Raw genomic sequence first — 12,668 nt, forward strand, 5'->3', positions numbered from 1 at the left:
ATAACATTTTTTATTGAAATGCCATGCCTATATTCCAGCGAGAGACCACTTTCACCCTGATCTATCAACACGAAGCAAAGATTAAGCTGTCAACTAGTCGTACTGTTAAAAATCATCAACAGTTAGATAATATTTTGATTACTACCGTAAAGCAATCAAATAATTTTTGTTTAGTTTTATAATTTTAGGATCGGAAAACTGCATCCGTCATAGCTAGTCCGTTAGCTTTCTGTTTCTTATCTCTCTCGTGTTTTAAACGGACTAATTTGTTTTACTGTTTCTCCAGTCGAGTTTTGATGTTTTATGATATAACGGTAACGATTCTCTCTTTTTTTATCCTATTGCTACCCTGTTTGTACCTCAGTGCCTTGTAGTTGTGGAAAAATACAAGGAAAAACAAAGAAACAAGATAAAAACATGATAGTCTGGTTAGCATTCGCACTGCCGCAGAATACTCGCCATTCCTCGGAGTAATTGGGGATAAACCCATTCACGCAAATAAATACATTCTTTTCAATAAATAACACATGCCATATACATGAAGGTACAAAGATCTATATGCAATAAAACATTTAATTATTTAGAGATCGTGACATGCGGTCTGGTGTGACGAAGTTTTAGAAAAATATTTTCTTTATCGTGCCAACGTTGAGAGTACCCCCACGACACCCAATAATTACACATCTACACAGAAAACAAACACTTTGAGCCCAGAAGAAGTTCTCAATAAAGATCGAAACGTTGGCACGATAAAGAAAATATTTTTCTAAAACCTTCGTCACACAGACCGCATGTCACGATCTCCAAATAATTATATGTTTTATTGAATAGATCTTTGTACCTTCATGTATATGGCATGTGTTATTTATTGAAAAGAATGTATTTATTTGCGTGAATGGAAGGGTATATCCCAAATTACTCCGAGGAATGGCGAGTACTCTGCGGCAGTGCGAATGCTAACTAGTCTATCATGTTTTTATCTGTTTGACTATTATGTTTTTATCACTTTGAGCCCTGAAGATGAGCTCAATAAAGATCGAAACGTTGGCACGATAAAGAAAATATTTTTCTAATACCTTCGTCACATCAGACCGCATCTCACGATCTACAAATAATCATTAACTAACGGTCAATAAACACCACACATAAAAATATAGCTTATTGTATTAATTCTTGTGTGTTAAATTTGGTGTTTTTTAGAGTAGAAGTTCATTGTAAGAGTTTAGATTGTATAAATTGTGTAAACAATCAGACTCCGACAAGATCATAAATTGTGAATTGCAAATGCAATTATGAAATAAAATGTGTAAATACGGTGCAAACTAAATGCCATAGTTTCCGAGTGTTATGCTCAACAGCAGTTTCAACGCATGAAAAGTTTTCTTTTCTGGAATGGCAGAAGTACCGTGAAAATATAAATACAAGAGCTCTATCTTCACATAAATGTGAAGTGTACATCAAGTATCTGTATGAATTTTGATTTTATAACCATAAGCATTTTTTCTAATCTATACCAACTTCTGAAAACTATATCACGTTGTTTCATGTTGTTTCGAACATCGATGGGTATGCCATTTACGAGGATATTTACATTGCCCATGTAAAGCCCATGTAAAAAAGCACCACCGATCCATAAAAAGAACAATATCGTGTGCTATTTTGTACAAATTCCTTTCGTATTCAATATATTTTAAAACTTATTTCAGGATCACTCCTATTTTCGGATTTTCTCCTTGTAAAACTAACAGAACAAAAACGTGAAATTTTCTTTTTGGAGAAATGTGGACACTTGCCGAAAGGGGTGGGAGAGGGAATCCGTGACCCATAACGGAACGTGATGTTATTGGAGTCGCACACTTTTACCTCTAAAGTTCAGCGTCGACCCTTCTTTCTCAACGGTTCGGTTTGCTAAAACATAATCCTTTTATACATTTATTACTCCTATTCATTGTTTTGAAACCCGGCAAAAAGATGAAAGAGGAACGGAGGCGTTTAGCAAGGCCGGTACATATTCGACTATCACGTTTGCGATGGGCATAATTACTATGTACAATTAACATAAGAGTAACAGTAACATACTTGGTGTACCACAACTTGCATGCCTATTCCAAAAGTTTATATATATATATATATATATATATATATATATATATATATTTTTTTTTTAAAGGCATTAAAACGGAAATAGAAGCTAAAGGCTTTAGCAAATCTCCTATCAGAACGTATTTAGGGACTTAATTGGGGGGACCACCTGAGAACTGACAGCTTGTCCACTCATTCATTCTCCAACTTATCCGAATTCTCTAAAAGGACCAATACTGATTTAAATTTTTAAAAAAATATGGATTTAATTATCTTTTGCAATAAGAAAATAAAGTGTAATTCAATTTCTTCAAGTTTTATTTTAAATTTAAATATAAATGTACAGTTATGTTAAGTCGAAGTTCTTAAGTTAATTTAAATAGAGTTATTACTTCTACTATTCAAAATAAAAAGTATAGTCTATATAACTCTTATATATTATATTAATAATAATAGTATAATTATATAATATATAATACTGGTTACTGATTTCTGATAAGCTTAATTTTTCACATATACGTACACCCTTTCACAGCTTACAGAATAAAATCTAATGACTACCCGCTTCCTGCAGGCCTTACTTGCTTTTGTGTAATTCACAGTAAATATCCCAAATTACCGACAGGCCGCGAGAATCACCCATATCCGGTTTGGTCATATCCGATTTTCCGCCAAAGTTAGGAACCAAGGGGCTATCAACAACTAGGTCATTTCAGCCCCCAACACAATCAGTTCCTATAACTAAACCCATTGACCATCTCAATTACTCTTAAATTCATTCTTTCCTACATATATCCCATTCACTCAGGGTGGTGGTGTACTTCTTGACTACTTTTCCGCCATTGGCTTCACACTCCACATTCACGTTATTTTTTTCGGGTTCGCAACAACATAGGTCATATCCCTCGGGGTGTTGGCGATTTCGAATGTACTGTCGCTGGTTCGAACCCGCGACCTTTACCTTACAGTGATGAGCGCCGTGTCAACGCCATAACAGTTGCTCCCACCCCTCAACCCTCGATCGGGACCTCAAAGATTCTTCCTTCTGACGCCAAAAATCCGATAAAAAATATGAGTAATAGGTATGTCAAAGTCTGTGAATCGTATCGGCTGAGAAGCTCCTACGTATCAAGAGCAAAGTTAATAAATGGTACTTAGAGGGAATCGTAGAAGAGGGATCATTTCCCGATTAAAAATAAGCAATGCCAGGTTGACACCCGGACAATTTCGGCATATCGTATATATTAATATGGAATGTATTTATTAGCGCGAAGCTGAATTTTGAGAGGGCAGATTGTTACACAGATAGTTTACTATCCTATTGACCAATACAGTATATGCAAATATAACTAAAACTCCAACTCCTACTTGAGTGAACGGTATGCTAGTAGGAAAAAAATGTTCAAGAATGAGTGAGACTGTGAATGTGTAGGTTCTAAAACTGCATGGGTTGGGATTTAAAATGACCTAGCTGTTTGACCTCCTCCTAGAGCACGATTTCCGCAGAGGGACTGATAAACCAAGATATCACACTGCCAAAACACCGAAATGGGTGATTCCAACGGCTCGATGTCATAAGTAGTTCTGAACACACGTAGGTGCAGAGTTGAGATTATATAAACCACTTAATATAATCCATAAATGTATTTAGTAGACATAATTGACCTTTCAATTATTTTAATAAATAATTTTCGACTTAGAAGCACAATTTCTCAAGAAGTTAGAGCATCGGCCTATTGAGCCGAAGGTCGTGGGTTCGAGTGCAGCTCGTGAAACATGCTTTTTCATCCCAACCAAAACAGATAAAACGAATCAATTGAAATAATAGTGAACACTTATGACTTGTCTATTTATTCGCCTTCCTGGTTGACATAATGCAGTGAATAAAAACTAAAGGACCTAGATCTTAAGTATTCAATTCTCCGATTAATAAACTCCAGTAGCAAGTTCAGCCTGATCAGCTTTTTGGAGGGCGTGGGTTTTTCTTATATTACAGAGATCTGTTTTGTGGTTATGAGTTTTGTTTGAGTAGGTTTATTTATTAGTGAGAGTGATGAGGAGCTGACGGTGAAATACATCATTGCCATTTTTCTGATGATCCGTGGCGTACATTTTAAGAAAACGCTTTAATAAGCAAGTTGCACAGTGATAATTGAATTATCGCGAGTTGGTCACATTTAATGATGGTTTTTTGCACGGAAATGTCAAAGTTGAAGGGCGGGCAATTAAAGCTTTGCATTTTCCTCGCGCGAACGGCGATGTGCATTGCAAGGTCGCAACCCCGAAATGGGTCACCACGTTTAGGCCTGAAAGATCGAAATAGTCCTACGATTCACTCAGACTAGCGCCATTCGACAATTACGGTTGGATCCGGATACCCACAGAACATCACCTTTGACCCTTATCGCAGATCACGATCTTAACGGATTATGAGCCTAAGAGGTTCTTTACCACCCTTCTCCGTAAATCTTGGCCATCTGAACCCTTCAAATACTGATAGCTGTTAGACAGATTTTGCTCAGCGTTTCCGCTATTTCAAGGTCACCGTTATAATTAACGTCTTTCAAATAACGTTGACGCTTTTCGAAGACTTTTTGTATTACGGATTTTGCCGCTAACGCTAAGTTTCCTGGGGACTTTGTAGTAGTTCACGTACTATCCTGCATGCTTGTAAACAAAGACACCATTCACGGATTTTATGGAAAAACTATTTAGCCTAGCGAAGCTTCCTGCGGAGTTCTCAGTAAATTAATTTATAGCAGTATCTTGCAAGCTTGTTAACAAAGACAACGTTCTCGAACGTATGGATTTTCTCTCGATTGCTGACGATAATTTGGCAAATGCTGAGAAACTGATAATTTTAGAAGGTCTAACATACAAAGGAAACAATAATTACTGGGTGATTCAGTGCAAGATCAGTTTATACGAAAAGGAGGACGAAAAGTGTCAACAACTCTTGAGAAAAAAACGCTTTTAGTTTAGCTTAGCAATTTTAGGAAAAACTAAAATATTAGTGATTATTCGGAGATCGTGAGATGCGGTTTAGTGTGACGTAGGTTTTAGAAAAACATTTTCTTTATCGTGCCAACGTTTCGATCTTTATTGAGATCATCTTCAGGTCTCAGAGGGTTTGTTTTCCGTGTAGATGTGTCATTCTTGTGTCGTGTTGAGTGTGTAAAATATTAGTAATGATAAAGGTGGGGTGAGTATGTTGATTAATCTTTTTTGAAAAGTTGGATGTTAGTCACATGTTGAAACACAAACTGTGAGTAAGATCCAACTTTTCCACAAAAAGTAAAAAAAAAATAAAATCAAATAGTACAGGTTGTTAACTACAATATAAACAATATTCATTACAGCCACATTCTATAACTGTCTTTTAGAATTTTAGTTGTTTAAGTGAATTAAAGTGTTTCAGCCAAAGGGTCTGTTTTACACAATTGCTGTGGCTTTATTGAAGGAAGGATAGGGGATAATGGCTTAGGAGGGCCAATTGAAAGTGAAAGGTCGCTTGAGGACCGATGTGTTTGGGCCAGTTATTTCCGTTGCGATAAGCTCGTTCGTAGATACTGCCATTGTCAGTGCCCCTGTCATGGATATCGTGATACAGAGTCAATTTTTTAGACGACGCGGAAAGGTAGTGGACTTTATTAGTAATTATAAATTGTCGCATTCCGTAATACTGTCTTGTAACTTTTTAAAATCTGAATACTCCAGGGCAAAGTTTAAGTTAACCCATTCCTGACCACCCGAGACTTGCTCCATAAAACTGAATGACATTTGGATGCAGTATATAAAGAACCTCGCTGCCATGAGTAACCGCTGTAATCCACAATTCCTCGACGAATGAATATCAACTCTGAACAATTGACGACAAATTATTCAATTCTGGAGGTGGTATTATCTTTAAATTGCTTCATTTATTTCTGCGTTAGTAAACAATAATTTGGTACTGATGAACTACTAGGTAAAATTTCATGCCCTTTATTGTCAAAAAGTCAAGAAACGCTTGACGGATCTCAACGGTAGTTTTACTACTCACAATTCTATTGTATTATATATTATATAGTATGGAAAGGGTCATTCCTTCATTGACCTCAAACCCATCTTTCTATAGGTGGAAGCCTGGTGCGTTGTCCCAAAATCCACTGTCTTTTTTGGCTCAAAATCATAGCATTTTCAGACAATTTTCAAACTGTAAGCTCAAGGAAAAGATGTGTAAGGTTGCTGTATTTCTGTCACTTCTGCTTGTATGTAAATGATAGAACACCAAATATACAACATTCTTAGTAGTCCGGAATTCATGAAATATTGTACGATATGTAAAATATTAAATACAGAACAAACAATTTTATTATATTGCCACATATATAATACATATTATTAAATTTTTTGGTTTATGTTTGGAAAAATTTCTATGTAGTTTTTTTTAAACAAAATAGTAAATACATTACTTATTTATGTTTATTTCGACGTTTCGGTAATTTGTAATTCCCAACAATGATATTCATATTTTACATTTTCTTAAAAAACCTACCTTATATTAAATTTAAAATTATTGTTATTTATTATTATCCACATTATATTTTAAAATATAAGACCGTCTTGCATTTGTAAATGACGTTTCTTTATATACATTTGTGTATTATTTTTAAGTAATGTTTAAAAAAAGAAAAATTTACTTATGTAATTTATGTATTTTTGTAAAGTTTTAAATAAATTTAAAAAGATTTATTTTATTTTTTCAAATAAATTTGTAGGTTTTTTATTATTGAATAAATTTATAAAGATTTTATTTATTTTTTCAAACAAATTGGTAGGTTTTTACATTTGGTTTTTATCAGTTTTTTAATTTAGTTTTCCCTTAATTTAATTTTATAAGATTTGTCTTTTAAAAGGTTTTTATTCAAAATCCAAATTTCAAATTGGGTGTATGTTTTGAGTAGTTTATATGTTGAGAAAGGGCTGTTACTTTTTTAAAATGTTTTATATCATTGTTATGGTTATTCAACCGATTACCTATATTTTTTGTTTTAACCGATATATATTTTATCACGTTCGTCACAATTAATTGAGTAAATTACATAATTTTTTTATCTTTCTAATGCCTTGTATTGAGGGGCAGATAAAACTATTTATTTTATTTTGATGTTCAACAACCAAAACATTTAATGTTGTAATTGGTAAATATTTCCAATAATCTGTGTGAGAAAGGCTAAGAGCTATATTTATTTGATTTTTAAAAAATGATTTGAGCGTGAGTTTCTTTAGCGTGCTAGTTTTTATATCTAGTTATATCTAGATAGTATATTATATTGGTTTTTTTTCTGTTTCTAATGCAAATTTTATATTTTTGTAGTGTGAGTAAAGCGAATCTAAAAATGAAAAAAAAAACGTTAACCTTTAACCGTTAACAAACACGCTATTCTAAGACAAATAACTAACAACTGAAGACAATTTCGGACAACGTACCGTTAAATCTGCGGATTCATTCAATCAATTTAGCGTTACCGTTCACGTTAACGTTATGCAAAACGTCCCTATTCTTTTGGAGATTTTTTGTTTGTTCTCCCAGAAACTCTCACTTTATTGTTTATGGCAATTTATTCAACTGACGATTTATGGATACCTATAGCTATATTAAAGAGAATTTTAAGTTTCATTTCTTTTTTTATGTTAAAAGTAATTAAACAATAATCGAAACTGCGATAGCACTCTGCGCCCAACAGCTTGAAATTAGAATCTATTTCAACTTGAGTTATAAAAGTCCACATAAGTTGCATGAGGTGTTGTTAAAACAGATCCTAGAAAAATTGGAAAAACAAGAACTAATTCAACCATTTTTTAAACCACTTCTTTTTATATCAAATTCATTTACGAAATTCTAATAAATATAGACTATGTAGTAAAACAGTTTACAATTACGTAACTAACGTCAAATGGTACAGTCATAGAAATGAAGTTAATTTAAATTAATTTCTCTTTACCATCAAAAAATTCATTTAGTGCTTTTCTTGGGCATTTAGAAATATTATGCTGCCTTTTTATAGTTTTTTTAGGATTCGAATGCGTTTTTTCCGATGAAGGGGGCGATTAAGTAGAAACTTTTTTCCACGAGTCTCACATTACGTAGCAGCCAGGATACAGAAAGGCATCCATAATCCCGGTTCGTTTTTGAAAACGAAATGACCTGCTATACAAACGGGGGGGAGGAAGAAAGGCAATCATCTCAGGGTCCCTGCAGTAAATCAAAGGGCGTATCACGATTTTCGCGGGGTTATAGCCTGGGGTGAAAGGCTATTGTAGATTTATCCGAACCAGCTTTCTCCTACTTCCGCGACGACCCAAGTCTAATGGCACAACATCCAATCGAAATCCAATCAGATTTTTCATAAATTTTTGCGTTTCGCTAATCCGACTGTAAGAGTTAACTTGTCCATTAAGTTAAGATGTCCATAAGTCTCATAGTGAAGACGTAAAATCTTCTTGATCCGCTTCAGTCGTTCAAGCACAATAATAATTTAACAAAATTGAGTAGATCAACAAGTGGATTAATTCAACAATAATAAGTTAATGTTAATTGAAATGAAAAGCGGACTCAATTCTTTATGAAACAGTTTCAGTAAGTTAATTTCACAAGCTAAGGTAACTTTCGAATATGGTGGTTCCATTCATAATCTCATGAAGTCATAATCAACCATTTAATAAGTTTAGTCGAAATACTAATAAAAAACGGCTAAATTAATGGTACAAGAAGTTTATGAAAAAGTGGTACTATAGAATCCACCGGATGAAATTTGGTCTGATGAAAAGTCAACCAATCGAAACCCCCCTAACCTTAAAAATATGGCTTTTTTTTTAAATAAACAATTCTGAAATTCTGGGGGTACGAGACCAGGCCTTTGGGGATAGGATCGAATAATGGGACAGAAAAGCTGCCAGTCAAATTGTAGTGGACAAGGCTGTCTGAGGGACTTTGCCCAGCGTCATTACACGCTACGTGTGTGGACGAAGGGATGCCGGCTACAAATTCCGTCACGTTAGAACCCCACCCTCTGTGATCTCTTGTTAAATAGACAAGAGATCCTCGAGAATGTTGGTTCATATCGCTGATTACAAGAACTTTTTTATCGTAGCTTTTGACTTGTACGGTACGGTCAATACTGTAGAAATCCTCAGACGAAGAATATTTAACGCCGACGACAATCTGGCACGATTGTATGCCCATTTGCTATTACAAATCCAACGTTGAAATGTCCTGAAAAAACTTGTTGCCACTGCATTATTCATGCACATCCGATTCCTCAATCTTAAAGCCATAACTGTACCCCGGTGGAAAAGAGATCCGAACATTAACATACGAAGCATAGATACAAGTTATAGATAAATAAATGGTTAGATAGGTGGGTGCGAAAATTTCACTTTAAGAAATTTGGGCCCTGCTGCATATTAATCAGCGGTTCAGAGGAGAAAACATTATGTTCCGATATATACCAGATATGGGCCTGATAAAGAACTAATCCTGAATATGATCTCCATCATTAAAAAAGAAATGATATGTCTAGTGTATTTAACATATATGGCGTACTGTTATTTACATCGACATTTAAATATTATAAGGGATATTGCTAAGGTATAAAAACTGATTTTTCAAATGACGCCTCTCACTTCTACATATTTTCAGTATGTAAAGTCTAAAATATTTTAATGCGAGTCGAACTATAATATACTTAAGTGATGAAATTTTAACAAACTTATTTTCGTGTAGGTAGTGTAACTAACCAAATTTATAGCACATNATATATATATATATTATGCAGTGTGGGCGACCAAGACCTGAGGGGTTAAATACCTGGGTAGACTCGTAATCCATCCCTAAAAGGTCCGGGACTTGGTCGGCTCACATGTCCTGCATAAACCTCTTGGACCTGTTCACAAACCCCAAGATTTTGGACCATTTTATCTCGGGGAGTGATTTAATGATGTCCTCTCCTTCAAAAGTTTCAAATCTAGACCTAGCGTACCTATCTCTATGTTGCACATCTTTAAGCTAATGGTGTTTTAACTTGATGGCTGTCGGACTTGATAGCTATATTTTTTTTACCATTTATTCACATTGAATTAGGTACATCTTTCAATTGCATGAACCTCAGCTTGGACGATACGGGTGTATTTTCACATGGGTTCTTAGTATTTGGTTCCTGGACCGAATACTCCTGCCTCCGCACCTCCTTCCATTCTAGATCCGTCGTGTACCAGTAGATGGTGCCATTCTTAAAGGTCTTTTTCTCTCTTTCGCATTTGGTACCTAAGTTCCTTTTTGGTATCTCACGATATCTGAATAACTATTTGGTACTTAAGTTCATTTGGAAATTTTGGTTAAACTCAAACGCCCTATTCATGTCGTCTCTTGGGACCATGAGTATCGGATGGTCTTTTATTAGATTGTTGCTATCTCTCCATTTATTCTTATTGGAGTGTTCCCTTTGATAAAACTAATAACAGTTTTCTATGCTGTCCTTATCATGTGGTGGAGCGGGATTAATTCCAGTATCTTCTCCATACCAGCTGTGCGACATGTTCTCACTGCTCCCGTTATACAGATGCATGCAAGTCTCTGTATTTTCTTCGTTTTGTTATATGTTCTACTTTACCGGCCCAGGCAATGGCGCCATATGTGTACATAGTTTAGGTATATATCATTTAAATTTATTTCGATATTTCTAGTATCTTTTGTCGTCACCATAGCATTTTGACCTTATAAAATTTTTCGTTAAATGTCAACATTGGATAAAAAGCATCATTATACTTGTGGACAACATAAACCGTCGATATCGCCATTAATATTCTTAAAATATTAAAAATATTATTATTAACAAATAAAATAATTATTTATAAAAATACTGTTTTGTTTCAGTTTTCAAGAGGCACGAGAGCCACCACGGCCTTCACCAGATGCCAACCCCCAATATCGGCTTCTCCAAGGTAAGCGCGCTACCCTGTAATTTACCTCGGGATTCCTCACCCTCCCCCATAGCTGAACCAATTTATTTTTTTGTTTTCCTACGTGAGAGATAACCTTCCCTGAGATTGAATTATTTATAATTATATGTATTTTTGTTTAATACATATAAAGAACCGAAGAGCGTCGGCAAACTATCATGTACGACCATCGAATATATTCAATACGACTTAAAATTTCCGATTCTGCTTTCTAACGTTTAAGCTGATGATGTTGACTGATAACCGAAAATTGTTATTTAAGTTTGGTCAGAAGTCCAAGGGTTTGCCTTTACTTCACTGCTGCGAAAGACAATTTTCAGCTTCTAGAAAATGTTTCCAACTTGTTTATTTTTATTCAGCGTGTTCTTCTTTTTTTCGTATTACCGATTTTACAAACACCTGCGGTCTTCGCCTGCCCTCCAACGACAGTCCATTTTCCATCTTTCACGCGTATTTTTTTTTCAAATAAAATTTATATTGTTTAGGTCTTTTAAACTAAAATAAAATGGTTCAAATCACATCTATTCTAAATTTATTTTTACGTGATAAACGTAAACTTCGAGCTAATTGCTTTTCTAATATGAAATTGCTGACAATATTGACTCTATATGCCAAAATAAAATATTGGTACTTTGTTGGTATTTATTTACTATTACTTATTGGGATTTATTTATTTATATTACATTGGGACTCTTTCTCGCGTTTTAAACCTATCAATTTCTTTTACTCTTTCTCCGGCCAAGTAATCATATTTTTGTAACAGTAACCAACTCCCTTTCTTCTTTATCCGTTTCTTAACCTATTGCTAGCCTCTATACATCAGGGTCTCATCAAGTGTCGAAAAATACACACAAATACACAGAAACAAGATAAAAACGTTCATTCACACTGCCCCAGAGTACTCTATATTCCCCGGAGTAATTGGGGACAAACCCTAGCATTCACGCTAATAAATTACATTTACACACCACACTTAGTTTACACTACTCCATAATCTTCGATATACCTCGCGGAAATTGGGAATAAGCCCATACATTCACGCTAATAAATTACATTCACACATTCATTCTAACTACACCAGAGTACTCTATATTCCTCGAGAGTAATTAGGGATAAACCCTGCCTTATTTGCACTGTCAGTCGATTTCATTATTCCAACTGACTAAGAAATTTAAATATTAAAGGTTTAATATGTTAATACTGGTACTATGTTACAACAAAGATGTGTGATTATTGATTTCTGAAAAACCGTGTACGTTCTCATTACACAGGTTTAGTTTGCTAAGAAACATTAGCAAACAATAAAAATGATATTTTTGTTAAAGATTAAGCGGTAGAAAATGTTTTATGACTTCAATTCAAAGTCGTCTAGAAATACTGTTCTGGTATAGGTACGAAAATTCTTAAGTTACATGTTATCGTGGTAAATTATATACAGGAGGAATATATTTTCGTACGGGCCAAGTGCTTAAAATTGAAAATTCACTTCCTCGGTGCGAAATATACCCAGAATTTGTATTTGTCTACATTGGGCCGGCATGAGTCTGCGTCTTTCTGGGGTGATTTGGTTGATGACTCGACGG

At 34.6% G+C, this 12,668-nt stretch overlaps 1 protein-coding gene across 1 annotated transcript in view; it reads left to right on the forward strand.

The window, feature by feature from the left end:
- LOC106662892 (neuronal PAS domain-containing protein 4) overlaps nt 1-12,668 on the forward strand; it is a 185,417-nt gene that overhangs the window by 62,635 nt on the left and 110,114 nt on the right. Inside the window, exon 3 of the mRNA XM_014387332.2 lies at nt 11,000-11,067. Within this exon, the coding sequence (XP_014242818.1) occupies nt 11,000-11,067 (68 nt within the window). The remainder of the gene's footprint in view (nt 1-10,999; nt 11,068-12,668) is intronic.

Source organism: Cimex lectularius, unplaced genomic scaffold (assembly GCF_000648675.2).
Source record: "Cimex lectularius strain Harlan isolate CLEC.00 unplaced genomic scaffold, Clec_2.1 scaffold84, whole genome shotgun sequence".
NCBI lineage: Eukaryota > Metazoa > Arthropoda > Insecta > Hemiptera > Cimicidae > Cimex > Cimex lectularius.